This window comes from Emydura macquarii, unplaced genomic scaffold, assembly GCF_026122565.2.
Source record: "Emydura macquarii macquarii isolate MOO-44397 ecotype Brisbane River unplaced genomic scaffold, CSIRO-AGI_Emac_v2 contig_719, whole genome shotgun sequence".
Lineage (NCBI taxonomy): Eukaryota > Metazoa > Chordata > Testudines > Chelidae > Emydura > Emydura macquarii.
In genome coordinates this window covers 17,051,836-17,066,740 of record NW_027130856.1, presented here as the reverse complement: position 1 = coordinate 17,066,740, position 14,905 = coordinate 17,051,836, and the positions used below count along the sequence as shown (strand labels likewise).

The window sequence follows — 14,905 nt, the reverse complement described above, 5'->3', positions numbered from 1 at the left end:
GCAAAAATTCCCTCTTACCAGCTACTAAGTTATGTTCACAAAATGATCTATAAGGAACTGTAAAGCCAGGGAAGATGCTAGAACCTCACAATGTGTTTGGTCAAAGTTTGTATGTCCTTACAGTTCTCTGCAGTAAAATAAGCTACACATGGTAAGAGTTTTTGTTTATTCTTTCTCAGAAGAGACTGTTGAGGAGAATGTGTAATAGGCTATTGAAAATCATATGGCACTTTCAATAAATATTTAAAGCTTCTTAAAGAAATCAGGTTATTTTTTAAAAAAGCAACTGCTGTAACAAGCCTGTTTTATCCATTACAAATAATTCTGAAGGAAAAAATCCAGAACAAAGATCATAATAGTTAAAAGACAGTACAGCTTTTACTTTCCATAACAACCTGGACTAGCTCCCATTTCAAGAAAAAGCCTAAAAAACTACAGTTTATTCAATCTTAACTCTTATCTAGAATCCCACTTATAATAACTCCTTTTCAAAACATCAAACCACATGTATATAAATCTCAGTGCAGAAATGTATTCACAGAGCAAAAGAAAGGCCCCAATCCTGCAAACACTTATGCACACGTTTAGCTTTAAGTATGTGAATATTGCCACAGGACTTCAACAGAACTACTTGTATGATTAACTTTAAGCACTTTGATGTGTGTAGCATTGGGGCCAAAGATGTTAATCAACTGGACCATGAGCTTTGCCAGAATTTTATTATTTTGCCTGCATCTTTGTCAAGGTTTTCTGAACAGGGTCACATTAAGAATCAGAAACTTCCACATACACAAATACACTTACATGTGTGCACATATTAATATGCAAATGTACATTCAGTAACTTGAAAGAAGTATTTAAGATTTTATTTAGACAGACAAGTTAAGGCAACTGCCTTACTGTCTCTCCAAGATCAAGGACTTTGTCCCTTTGCGGACTCTTGGTTTTTAAAGCCATGTTTTTGAGAAAAATAATTTTAATCTATTTTTTTCCTGTTGAAATTTTGTTTGCTTAATAAATTACACCTAGACCAAGATTCCCTGTTGACATTTTATCAGTGACAAAAAAAATCCTAATTTGTTTATATAATATAGATTTTTACATCATAAAAAGGTCATTTGTTTAGGGCTATATTTTGGTATAAAAGCAAATAAAAGTTTAAAGTTCTGGCAATCAAAGGAGGAAAGATAACTTTCAGTCTAGCAAGACACTGATTTTTGTATTGATGTTATATTTTGAGAAAAAATAAAATTATTTAATAAAAAGATGTACTGTCCTTTCACTTGAAACAGACCAAACAAAATAACACAAAATGGAAACAGCCTTCACAAACAAGAGTGAATAATGCCCAGGAACCTTATATAGGCAGTTATTCTACAACTGTATACAGTTATTTACAATGGTGCTTTATAAAACAAAAAATGGTAGCACTTCCTAAAAGATTTTGGAACTTTTTTTCTTTTTTTTCCTTTTTTTAAAACTCCCTTGTCATAAAAGCCAACTTACATTAAAATAGACTTACTACAAGACAACACAACTAACAAAATATATAATAAAACTCATACAAGTAGAAAATTCTGAGGTATTTCTGGTTTGAGGTGGTCTGTGGTCATGAAGTTTTTTAATATTTTTTTTTTCAGTTTAAACCTCGGAAGCCACGTAACGTGTTGTGTGTGTGTGTGGTTTTTGTTTTTTAAACATTGCATGTTTTGCAAATTAAAAAAATATTTAAATGTTGAATCAGCAGCATTAGGAACATTCACTGACTAGAGCAAGTTTATGGCATACTAGAGTAACGGTATTTTAGAATACGCACCACTTTAAGACAAAAGAGTTTAGTCACAGATAAGGAGAAAGCTGAGTCAAAGAAATTGGTTTAACAGATGTTATGATTAACCCGAATCCTGCTATTTCCCTATATTCTGCAGTTGTATAATTTAAATGCTTCTTGGGTGCAACTGTCTGCCGCTGGCCCAGATAATTTTTTCCCCTCAGTTAATAAAAGGCCGTTCTACAGAGCCAGAAATCATACTTTTCTTCTTTTAACCATCTGCACTGGTAGCTTGGGCTAAGCAGTTATCCAGCCCTGAGGCCTTATTCCTGGAACTGCTACTGTATTTAAAGCAAGATATAAATGCTTTCAAATCTTCCAGCACTTTACAGAGTGCTTCTGAGAATATGTTGTTATCTCTCTAAATTACGCTGCTTAAAAGCGTCTTTCCCCAATTCTTACCTGGAGTTTTTTTTAAAAAAATATGCCTATGGTTTGGTTTTGTTCTTTTAACACCCGAGCCTGAGATATTGGAGGAAGTAAGAACTGGTGCCATGCTTATCCCATTGGCTCTTTGACCCAACTTTCTCCATACGCTGCGGTGATTAATACTCTGCCTCAAAAAAGTTCTTCCCCTCATTAACTGGTTACCTGAGAAGTAGCTCCATAGCAAATGATGTTTCTCCAAATGCTGCACAGTCCAACGTCACTCTCCCCTTCCCATATACTAAATATCCCCCTTCAATTTTACCATCAAAGAGTTAACATTCTCTTCCCAGTTTCTTGTGTTTTTTTCCGTTACAATGACACCCGTTAGATCCGTAAAAGACACATCTGCTGTTTGTTTCTTTTTTGAAGCTCACTGTCTAAAAAAAGAAAATAGGGGGGAAAAAAAATCCTTTTGAGGAAGTTGTAATCTTATGTAACAGTCTTAAGTTTCCTCCAAAGTTTGCAGCATTGCGTTTTCTAAGATGGTAGGTGGTTTTCCTTATTTGTCAGAGATGCTCTGCGTAGAAGACAGACCAATAAAGAGAAACCCAGAAAACTGAATAAAAAAAATAACACAACTGAAGTGAGTTTGTTGAGGTTCTGAGGTACCTGCACCTTTTCTGCATTCATTAGTCGGCACCTGAATGCTTGCTGAGATGTCTTTTTTTTTCTTTTTTTTTTTTTTTTTTTAATACAGTAGAGCAATGTGCTGGTAAAATTGATCCAATCCAAAAAAAAATAACAACAACAATAATAATAATAAAAAGTCAAGATAAAATAGCAGCTGCATTCATGTGTTTGTTGGGTTTTTTAATCCACTGAGTCTGGAAAGACAAAAGTGAATCCGGACTTAGATACTAGACTCTTTGGGTGGCAAGTCCACATTGGTGACGGACGTCACGATGGAAACGAGGCAGTCCGAGGTAGTGCCGTTTACTGACTTGCGGATCTGAGAAATGCGCTCCTCGACACAGCCTGCTGAAAGCCGAGCCTCTGCATCATGGTCCCAGCATTCTTCAATCGTAACACAGAGCTGCGCCAAACCCTGCAGAGTCAGGAGGCAACACACGTTTAGCACATACACACTGGCTCTCCCTCTGCAACCGGAGGAGCTGTCATCTCTCGCCCCGACCCTGAGGTCAGAGGAGCTGTCATCCCCCACTCTGGCCCTGGGGCTGGAGGAGCTTGCTCTCCCCACCCCAGCTCTGGAGGTGTTCTGTGCCCCTGCTGATTGGGGGTGCCCTGCCCCCCCTTGTGCATGCCCCTTAGCCTGCTGCAGATTAAGTGCTCATGTGGACCCTGCTGCTGCACTTTAAAAGTTCCCCAATGCGCTTTGATCTCCCGGCTTTAAAACAGGAGCAGCTCAAAGCATGCTAGAGAACTCCTCACGCAGAGCAGCAGGGTTCACACGGACACTTAGGGCACAGCAGGCTAGGGTGAGGTAGTTTTACTCTCAGCCCTTGTACTGTCCCTACATCAATACTGCTAACCCCAGGTTCTCAAAAATCCTCAGTCAGGGGTCAACATATTATGAGAATACCTTAAAACAAGTTGTGTGGTTTGTTTTTTTTTTAAATAATACACTTCGGTTCTTTGTCTTATGGTTTGAGCCTGTAGGTGCACTTGGATCAAGTTTTTTCCCACAAAAATGAAGGCTAGAAACTTTTTTTTTTTTTTTTTTTGTTAATGAAAGCAGAGATTCTCAACTAATCATTTGATTTCAGAAGCAGGGATTTTAAGAAAAAACACCAAATACTCCAAGACTTGTGATAATAGCATGAGAATCAGCAACTTTGTTACAAGGACCATAAAACTGTCATCTTCCTAAAGAAATACTGCTTCGTTTGCCTAGTCATCCTATACAATTACTGGATTAAACACCCCACCTTCAGTACAGCTAAATGCAGGTCATTGGAATCCCCCGTTACCCAGAATATCAAAGAATCTGAATTTCATCAAATTTTGAATAATCAGGATTCACCCATTTGTTACAACAACTAACGTTCCTGATTTCGGGGAAACAGAATTTAAACCAACTGAAACAATGGCAACTATGTGATTCAAGTTAAAGGCATTTAGCTTCTTAGCTATTGCCCGGGGACTGAACAACTCAGGGGGTTGAGCTACTGAACATTTTACCTTTAGGCCATCGTTTTTAATTCTGCACAGGTAAAACATCTGACAGTTCAGCTGCTCATGTGCAATGACTGGGTGGTCTCAGCTGAATTAGTGGACAGGTGCCCAAAGAACAAAAAACTATCACCGGAATGGGGGCGGGTAGGAGAGAAGTCAGGGAGAGTGGCGGTCATAGGACCTGGTGCTTAACACCTGTAGCTCCCATGGAATTGTGGATGCTCAGCTCCTTTGAAAATTAGGCCCAAGAGCCTAGAGAAATAAAGTTCATATGTAGTTTAGTTTATGCATCAAGACAGCTCCATTCTGCCAAACTGTTAAAAGATCATTTTCCTGGTGGAACTGGCTTGAAGTTAACATCTAATGCTCGACCGCATTGCTAATTCCGTCAGCAGGGAAAACATTTTAAGTAGTTAATGAAACAGGACATACAGGGTGTTTCAGCCAGTGATCCTTGAAAGCCGGCCGCATCTTTTTGTGAACCACCACTTCTTGCAGGTCCTCAAGGGATGGGTGCTGACCTATCTCCTCTTCAAAAGGCAGCATATACTCATCCACAGGACCTGAGGTACATGGCGAGAACTATGTTAGTACAGGGAAGGACTCCATTAAGTAGACAGATCTCTTTACTTAGTCTGAACTGCAATTCCATAGAAAAAGAAAAACAGTCAAAGCAAAGCATCGCCCACTACACACTTCACATGTCATTTTATACCAATACGATTTACATTCCCCTTCATAAATGCCAGTACTGCTAGTTATCAATTCATGAATTTAATACTGATGTCTGCTATGAACCCCAAATCTTCCACAACACTCCAAATTATGCCTTTTTCCTAGTGGAAAATGAGTGCGGCATTTTGTAAAAACACTAAGCAAGTTAACACCAAGTCCCAGTTCGTTGTGTTTTGATGTATTACTCCAAATACACACAATGTCCTGGTAGCAAATATCAATATACCAGTCACTTCGCGTTAGTCACTGACGTCTAAGGTCAAACACTGATGAAATATTTCTCATTTGTTCCTTCAGGACCTAGTCTGATCATAGACTTATGGCAATAAGGCAATAATACAGCCATTTGTTTTTAGTTACTACACTGGAGTGGTGGTCCTGAGAACCTATGCTTTCCTAAAAGAATGCAGCTCTGATTAAGGCACAAACATTCTGCAAGGCATCATCAATTTAGGTAGCCCTAGCACAGTTATGCTATTGACAGTATTGTCCACATAACAAAGCACAGCTTGGGAATGTTCAGATAGTTCTTGAAATCCTTTCTTCAGTGTTTCAATGGACCGCTACATAAATGACGCAAGATGGAAAGCAGAAATGTAGTAAAGTTAAACATAGCTACGAACAAGCCAAACGTAGGGCCTCAAATGTTTTAACTTATTCAGGCATATGATAAACTCAGTTTTTGAGCCACTTTAGAGCATAGGATCTGGAGAAACTTGATCTGGGTCAATTCTGCTTTGTAAGGTGGTCAGCTATAAGAGGAGAGCAACTTTCAGTAACCTCGTTCAGGGTTAGAGAGCTAACTACAGTGTAGTAGAGGACAGAAGCTTTCATTTTGACCTTGTTAAGTCTCAGTTACAGTTAAATCTCAATCCACCCCGGGAGTGAACCATGCCAAGCATAAATGCGTTCTGAAACAACGTAGTTCTGGGAGAAAAGGGCTTGAAAACTGCAAAGAAGTAGAGGACATATTTTCTTCTCCTGGGAGGATGTTTGTTTTAATTGTGCTATTGATGACCCCCAGCTAGCACGTATAGAATGATTTCTGAACACTTCAGCTGTCACGAGTATGGACATGAACTGCTTTGGACCACAACCACATGTGAAAACTTTTCTAAACAGCAGCGTGGACTCCAATTGTGGCAATAAGTTTGGTTTATTGAGACATCATTTGGCCTTTTATAATGCTGGGATGCACCCTAACAAATAGCACACTGACTGAAATGGGGATTTTTTTGTAGGGTTCTCGTGCATTACTGCACGGTCTCTCTGGACCAAGTGGTGCCCTCTTTCAATCCTGAAAGTAATTCACATGGATTCCTTCAAACTGAAGGGGGAAAAAAATCTGGATAATTTTATCTGCTCATGAACTGTAAACTCTCAAGACTGCAATGTTTAAATATGGGGCTATTACTCTGAAAAGCGACTAAAAGTCCATTTAATTTTTCCCATTGATGTGGTGCCAATCAGTACACGAATCTAAATATTGAGCCCCCAGATAAGCCATCTCCACTGATAGGACAATGCTAATGACCTTCCCACCCATAGCCCCACCCCACCAAAATATTAGGACTGTCCCAACACCCCTTTAGGTGTTTCAAAGGAAAGTCTTAGTGAACATTTGCACCATTCATGTACATCAATAAATTCTGGCTCCACTGGGGTAAAAAGAGAATAAAAGGGGCCCTAGCTGGAGCTACCTGGTGGTTGCCCCCCCGATATACAAAGCTCGAACTGTTAGCCTGGCTGATCTCAAAATGATGGGAACTAACAGGAGGAGAGAGGTGGCCTCAGACAACCAAAGAGCCAGACCATAGGTCAAAACAAACATCTGGAACTGAACTGGAAGTAGTGTAGTCTATGGAAAACACGGATAAGCCTCTGCACTGGTGAAGCCACTAAGTTTGCAGGAAGCTTAGGATATGTCTACATTGCAATTAAACACCTGTAGCTGGCCCATGTCAGCTGACTCAGGGCTTGGGCTGCGGGGTTGTACAACTGTGGTGTAAGCATTCAGGCTTAAATTGGAATCTTGGCTCTTGGACCCGGAACCCTCGCTGCTCGTGAGGTCCCAGAGCTTGGGCTCCAGCCCAAGCCCAAACCTCTACATCACAATTTTACATCCCCACAGCCTGAGCCCCAAGTCAGCACGGGTGTCTAATTGCAATGTAGACATATGAGGGGAAGGCATTTTTGAAGTTTCCAAGGATTCTTCAGGGACAGTCCCACAGTAGACGTCATTGCAGTAAACCTGGAGCCATTGCAGGGTTCTTTGTTTATTAGCCCCCAATGATTTCCACATCAAATATGCTCATTTTTACAAGTAATAACATGTTTCCCCCCCACACACTACCTGCCAGCCTTGCAAACTCAACCTGGACTTGTGGGTTGACTAGGGATCTTTTTGGAGCATGGCCTTCCAACAGTAAAAGGTTCTGCAGACCAAATGTGCCCGTAATTATACTTGTGCATACTCCATGTCTTGCAACCGAAATTTAGTCTGAAGTTGTTGCTGAAGTACGAGTCACCGTGCCATTCAGCTCCATTTTATAGTGCAGCATGGGCGCTGCATGACCAAGAAGACTAAACATGTGGCCAGCAGATATGGCTCTGAATACATGCATGGAGCAGATCCGTTGAGTCAGAAAGTGACATTTACACATGCACAGTCTCTTCTGAAAATAGAGCTACACTTCGGGTTCGATCTAGCTTCCACTGAGGTCTAAGAAAGTCTTTCCATTGACTTTAATGGGAGCTGTATCAGACCCCTTTCGAAGCTGTGTTTAATAAAGGGGGGGGAATTTAAACGGATGTTCTGGACTGGACTGACCCACAAGAGACCTGCATTATATTCCCAGCTCTGTTACAGACTTGCTGTGTGACCTTGGGCAAGTCGCTTTCATCTCTGTGACTGTTTCCCTTTCTTCCCCTTGTATGTCTTATCTAGTTAGACAGTAAGCTCTCTGGGGAAGGAACTGTCTCTTACCATGGGTATATACAGGGGTCCCAATTTGATTTGTGTCTCTAGGCACTACTGTAATACAGACAAACAATAATATTTGAAGCATAAGGGAATCAGATAGCACCTTGAGAACTGGATGACTGTTCCACAACCTGATTCCATACAAAAAGTGCATGGTTTAACAGTTATTCATGGAGCTGACAGGAACGAAATTACTGCTTCTGACTCCACTCAGTCCTAACAGCAGCAAGCAATCTTCTGCACATGACAAGGACTGTCGCCGATTAGCAGATGCACTATCTCCCCATGACACTTCTTGCTGACAGACCAGAGGCTATCCCATTTTTCAAGCACTGTTTTGATTAAGGAATACTGAGAAAGTCAGGCGATGCTAGGAAATCAAACTTTTGGCTAAGGCTTTGGCTGCATTTTACTCAAGTGCTTAGGTTTCTTGTTCTTACAGTGTAGGCTGCACTATCATCCATTCTCTGAGGTTTAGTACAGGAGAAAGAGCTGACGTATTAGTCTTTCTGATAGGTTCAAAACTTGCTTAGGTAACAAGTGAAAATGAATAGGTCTGACAAAAAACGGGACCCCCTTCCCTGCATATACACAGTGCACAGAGTGCATTTCACACTTTGACATAGGCCCTTCGTCAACTGTGGAACTATTTTCTTTCTCACCTCATTCTCCAGATTTTTCTATTGGGTTCCCAGCCATGATGCAATATAATCTGCACATGGTTAAAAGCATTCTGAACCTTAACTCTATGAAGTCCACTATTCAGAGGGAATGAGAGTTTATTGTAAAATCCAGATTAGCATCTTAGTGAGAAGAACATGTTGCTGATTTTATGAAGGCAACGCCATTCTCTGGACCACATACCCCTGCTGAAGCTGACCTGTCACAACGACAGGATCTTTACACTTACCATCAGCTGCTGTGCACCTGGAGATTAACTCCCACAATACTAGTCCCATTGCATACATGTCTATTCTCAGGAAGGCATCTCGCTGGAAGTTGATTGCCCCTTCTAACACCTCAGGAGCCATGTACCTCCTTGTTCCCACCTACACACCAAAAGAAAAAAATGCAAGTTAAGTTACAAGAAATAGTTGGGTGTGTAGGAACTACAGCTGTTCAGTCAACCTCAAAGCTGCTGATCTGCTGAGCTGGCTGTATACATGGCTCCAAATTAAATGGGTCAACTCTTTCTTGAATCATTCCTCATTAAAACCATTTCAAGTTGTAGGAAACAGTTGTAGAAAGGCTCGAAGTGTGTGGATATGTATATGACGAGCACTCAGTGCACACTAAGGGTTTGAATGAAATACAATGAGGTTAGAGGACTATGTCTGAAATTTTGTGGTCCACCCACCCCATTGCCTCTAGCTATTTCAGCACATACTGTATGTAAAAACAAGTTAATATCTGGAGAGACTCCAACACACTAATTTCAAGTCAGACTCAGTTATTTGATCATAGCTGATGGCTTAATTCTCTCTTTATAAATTTAAAAAGGAACAGAGCTGCTAAAAGGTTTGGTGAATGTAGGTTTGACAGCCCTGGATGTTACAGTCTCATTTATCCAGAGAGGTATAACATAGACACTGGAAACTTCACCACATTGTCCTGCCAATGCACCTCAACGAAGTTCTTGAGACCACCTCTAACTCTGAGAGAGCAGCTCAGTCTCCATTATACTCCACTGTTAAATATCCTGTTGCTTTTAGTAGAAAGAGATCTTTATAGAGGTGCTACAAGCACATGTGGTAGAATACTAAGCCATGATGAAAAGTGGGAAAGGAAGGGGACTGGAGTGCCAGGGGGGAATCACCTGTCCAATGCAGAATTTTTTTTTTTTTTTTTTTTTTTTTAACAACTTTCTCCTTAAGGAATCCCCCATCATAAACTTCCCATCTTGACAGGGGCTAAATGTGGGACAAAGACTAAGCACAAAAAGATGTAGAAGCAATTGGAAAGGTCTAGAAAGAGGTGACAAAAAAGGTCAGAGCTGTGGCTGGATTTACAGAGGTGTTAAGACTAACTCATTACTCATTTATAGAGGAACAGATGGACAGAAGAAAAGAAGAAGTTAGGATTTGAATGGTATATTCAAAAATATTCAGGGGTGTAAAGGAAAAATTATTGGCTCCTCCTTTAAACCCACTCTATAACACAAGAACAGGGGGTCATTCTTAAATGTAAAGGTAGCAAATTCAGAACTATTAAAAAAGTAGGGTCATTTTCTTTGTTTTTAAACAGTAGGTAGTCAGCTCAGTAGTTTTATTGCTGCAAAAGGTCTGTAGGCAGCTACATTGGCTGGACTTTAAAAAAAATAATTGAATAATTTTGTGACTCAATATTTGATACTAAGACAACAAAAGGTGATCAAATATCATGCTGAAAGGCATAAACCGAATGCCTCCAGGGGTCAGGAAGGCTCCATCTCTATGCCATGCAGCCTTGTACAACTGACTACATGCACTACTGGGAACAGTGATCGGTAGCCTTCCTCTGCAGATAAAGGCTACTGGTGGAGACAAGTTATCTTAAAATGGCAGGTAAAAAGTCCCTAGCAGTGCAGGAAATTTAAGATCAAGCTCCTTTCTCTATGGAAAGTGTTTCTGCTCACTTTGTTCCCTGAGTCAGTATCTGGGATATAAGTAATTTGCAAAAGTAGAAGAACGGGTGTAGTAGAAGAATGGGGTGTGTGTGTGTAATCATATATATATAAAAAAGGTTAAATCTGGGTCATCCCTTGCCCTGCGCTTTGAACAAAAGCCATCATTAAAGCCAACTTAAAATCAGCAATTAAAAAGGCATTTTGTACCTATCAACCCTGCAAATTATCCAAGCTGAGCCAAGCAATGCCTTTCTGCAATCTCCTGTCCCCCAGTAACCATCCCCATATTCTGCATCTTTGCAAATGCTGCCCACACAAAGCAGTTGTAGTAAGCCCCACATTTATTTTTAAAAGGTAATTGTTACCTGTCCATGGGTATCCCCTGGGGGTTTTCCAGGCTCAAACCGTACAGCCAGTCCAAAGTCAGCTAGAACTGCTGTCAAGTCATTCTTCAACAGCACATTTTTACTCTTGAAGTCCCTGCAGACAGCCAAGAAATAAGTTTGAGAATGGTTTAGTATGTCACAAATCTCATCACTTTTAAATAAACACGTCAAAACTTGACTGGTTTAATTGTCGAGTTTGGGATGAAGTCCATGACACAGTGTGAATACAGTATGCTGAAGATGCACCCCTCTTACATCGCTGAGATCAGACCTGATTTATGAAAGCAATAAACAAACTAGAGCCCACACTGCTCCTACCCATATTTAGCAGATTTCCTTCCCTTCATATATTTCTGGGTGTGCCTTTTTACAGAATACCCCAGTTCAAAGATACAAAGAAACTATGGTAGAGTCAGACTGACACACAGCTTTAGGAGTGACATTATGGCATCGCCTGCAAACACACATGCTGAGCCCGATGCTCACACGTGCTACAGAGTGGTGTGTGGGCAGATTCCAGCCTTTGTGCTGACGTGAAGCCACTGCTTACATTTCTGGGGTGGATTTTGCAGTTGTGTGTCTTTAGCCTGCTGTTTGACGGTCACCTTCTCTTCCCCCAAACTGAGGGAGAGGGTTATAGTGACACTGCCATAGAGAAGGCAGGGTTCCTGTGGTACCCAATCAGGGTGTAGAGGGTATGGCAGTCAGATTGGTTCCAATATATAGTCTAAGAGAACAGAAGGGCAGAGGAATAAGAGCAGAAGCAAAAGGAAGCGCAAGGGAGGGTCATTTCAGAAAAGAACCAGGCAGTGTAAGGAAAACAAGGACAAGGAAAATTAATGTCAAAATAAAACCAGGGATTGATCGAAAGTGATCATAATACATTATTTATCTAGACATGCATACCTCCTCCCCCGCACACACACATACAACATGCCACACATACACAGAGGTATTAAAAAATGAGACATGAAGGCAGCTCCCACGTTTAAAGTTTTTACCATTCATGCACTATGCAAAAGCCAGCATTTCATATTAATGGGCAGACCCCTTCCTCCGCCTGGCATTCTCAGCAACGTCCCCTCCGAGAGGCGTTTGGGGAGCGTGGCAGAGCTCCCAGATGTGACAAGAGGCTATACTACAAGTTAGTTTTGCCAGGATTACCTCCAGAATATTCATTGTACATATTGTATATACATTTTATATGCACTGGGCTTTAAAAGTAGTATGGAAAACTGGTCTCTGACTCCATTCAGAGTCAGCAGTCTCTGTAAAGTCTGAAGGTAATTTTTAATTAGAAGAGAGCTTAATCTTTCTCTAAGTTTCTTCTTAATTGTTTATTATAAGCAACTCATCATCACCGACAAATGTACTAGAACCTTTTAATAGTTACTGTATTCATTATGCCCATTAATTTAGGAAGCAAATGTTAGTTGTGTATTTATAATCCTTTGTCATCTTAGTTAAAGTAGTAGCGCTTCACAAAACAAGGCCTCCTTGGAAACTAGCTGATATCAGCTGAACACAGCTCACCCTTTCTATGGGCTTCAATAGCTTTGTGTGACAGGGATCTATTCAATTTTAATTTTTGAACTTCTGGACCAGCACTATCTTGGGACATTGACTGTCCTAGGTGTTGGACCACTTAGTCATTGCCAGAGCCCAAATTCCCTTTGTAGTGGCTTATTATGGGTTGAGCAGAGTTTCGTCCACAAGCCCTTGAAAACTCTGTCCTTACCTTAGCCTTATAGTCACCATATGAGTAAAAGACCTAATGGAAAAAAAACCTCCCTCCATGGACTTTTCACATTTTCATCAGAAAAGAGATGTTTGTGAATATAATTAACTTACAGACCTTAGACAGCAGATGGCAATGCCTATATGCTCCGCATTATAATTTTCCTATATTCCGTCAGTTCATTCAGTGACCTTGCTGAATACAGGACACTTCAGGCCCACAGAAGATAATTAATGAGATCAGATACTATTGTAAAATGACCTGTCAGAAGACTTTGGGAAGAGAGGAATCACTGGACCAGGCAGAGGGGCCTGCTGCATTTCTGGGTATCATAAGGCCACATCCCAGGGCAGGCTGAGCTGCTCAACACCCAAGTCTCAGCCTTCTGAGAAAGGAAATATTCTTTCTTACCACAGCAACACGCAAAGCTGGATGTTCTAGTTCAGGAGTTTCTGGCTAGGTGATTAAAGGTTGGGGAAGTGATGTAATCCACTGTACAGCAAAGCTGTTATTGGAGACATTTCTGCAAGTGTAGGATTTGCTATTATAGCGTATTCAGGACAGAATTTAAATAAAGAGTGCTTAATTGCTTAAGCAAAGCTGTACTCTCATGGTTCTCCCTCATTGAACTACAACTCCATTTGGCAGAGGAGTTAATTTAATGACAGAAACTCACTAAACCACAGTGATACACTGCTCCACCATCTTAAAAAGTAAAAATGAATGATTAGACGCATAGATATATAAATCCACATACACACGCTCACACTCTCTTCAGGGCATATTGTGCATTTATCACATTCTCCATGCGCTTATACAAAGAGGTAAAAACACTTAAAAAACTTATATCCAAACTGACTGAGTGGCCAAATATGTCAAGGAATGACTCCTCTGCTCACAAAAAAAAATAAAAATAAAAAATCTTCAACAGAAAGAGCCTCACTTGGGACTTTAGCTGTCGAAGAGTGAGACAAGAAGATCTATATTTATGTGCTTAAATAAAAACAGTCCGATTTTCTGAGCAACTGAACATCTGGTGACTCCCACTCAGATCTAAGAAATAGGATTTTAAGGCACAGCCAGTCTGTGACTTGGCAACATGACCCGAAGGTCAGCAAACTAATTCAGTCAGACCAGGGAATTGGGGGTGGAGAGGGGGAGAAATTAAGCTCTAGAGTCAGGGGCCTCCACTGAAAATCCCTTCCTGCTAGCCTCCTCCCATTGACATGTGGGGATGAGCCATTTGAGAGGCTTAGCTGGCAGCTAACAGAATGCAGCAAGAGAATAATTCTTCTTCCATAATGTCATTCACACCCATGTTTATCCCAGAAGCCACTGGCAACAATGATAATGATAAAGATCAATACAAGTTTATTTTATCACCTGCTCCTATAAATAAAATGTGAGTTTTAAATACATCAGCACCCTACAGTTGTGAGCTAAGAGCTCACACATCCAGAGTAAAATGGCATTTGGCTCATAAATGCCTGTAAACTTACCACCTCCCTAACCTGCCTTTACAGACCTCCCCAACACAGCCAGTGTCCACTCCAATGTGATGTCCCAGTACGCCCCATGCTGAGAAAAAGTCACACGTCTGGGAAATGCTACCAGAAAACAAGCACAGCCTCTAGGGGCTCAGAAGTAAGTAGCATTTTTAAGGATACAGTCTAGTTGTGTAACATTTGTAAAACATTTTTACAACCATATACTAAAATGCCACTTATCTGATCCCTGACTTCTTAGAGGCTGGTTCCATGCTATAGGGGCTTCCCCACCAGCGTAAAAACAGTGATATTTAATGATATTAAACTTACCAAGCAAAGTTTTTCTAAGATTCTACATTGTAGAACAGTACAGAACATGCACTGGGCTTTTGCAAACAGTGGCTGAACCATGATCGGGCATCACCCTGAAATTACCTGACAGTTTGAATTTTACGCTTCTAAAATGAAGTGAGATATGGGACAGGATTATTTGACTGACAGCAGCAGGTCCCACTCCCCCTGCATTGCCACCTGCCTGCACCACATATTAACAGTCAAGTACATTTCAACCCCACAAC

At 40.7% G+C, this 14,905-nt stretch overlaps 1 protein-coding gene across 1 annotated transcript in view; it reads right to left on the bottom strand.

Moving 5' to 3' along the window:
• Nucleotides 1–702: 702 nt before the first annotated feature.
• Nucleotides 703–14,905, bottom strand: part of ACVR2B (activin A receptor type 2B) — a 139,626-nt gene continuing 125,423 nt past the window's right edge. The window contains exons 8-11 of the mRNA XM_067542765.1: nucleotides 11,082–11,196; nucleotides 9,022–9,160; nucleotides 4,826–4,956; nucleotides 703–3,305 (exon numbers count right to left, since the gene is read on the bottom strand). Of these exons, the coding sequence (XP_067398866.1) occupies nucleotides 3,111–3,305; nucleotides 4,826–4,956; nucleotides 9,022–9,160; nucleotides 11,082–11,196 (580 nt within the window). The 3' untranslated portion in view covers nucleotides 703–3,110. The remainder of the gene's footprint in view (nucleotides 3,306–4,825; nucleotides 4,957–9,021; nucleotides 9,161–11,081; nucleotides 11,197–14,905) is intronic.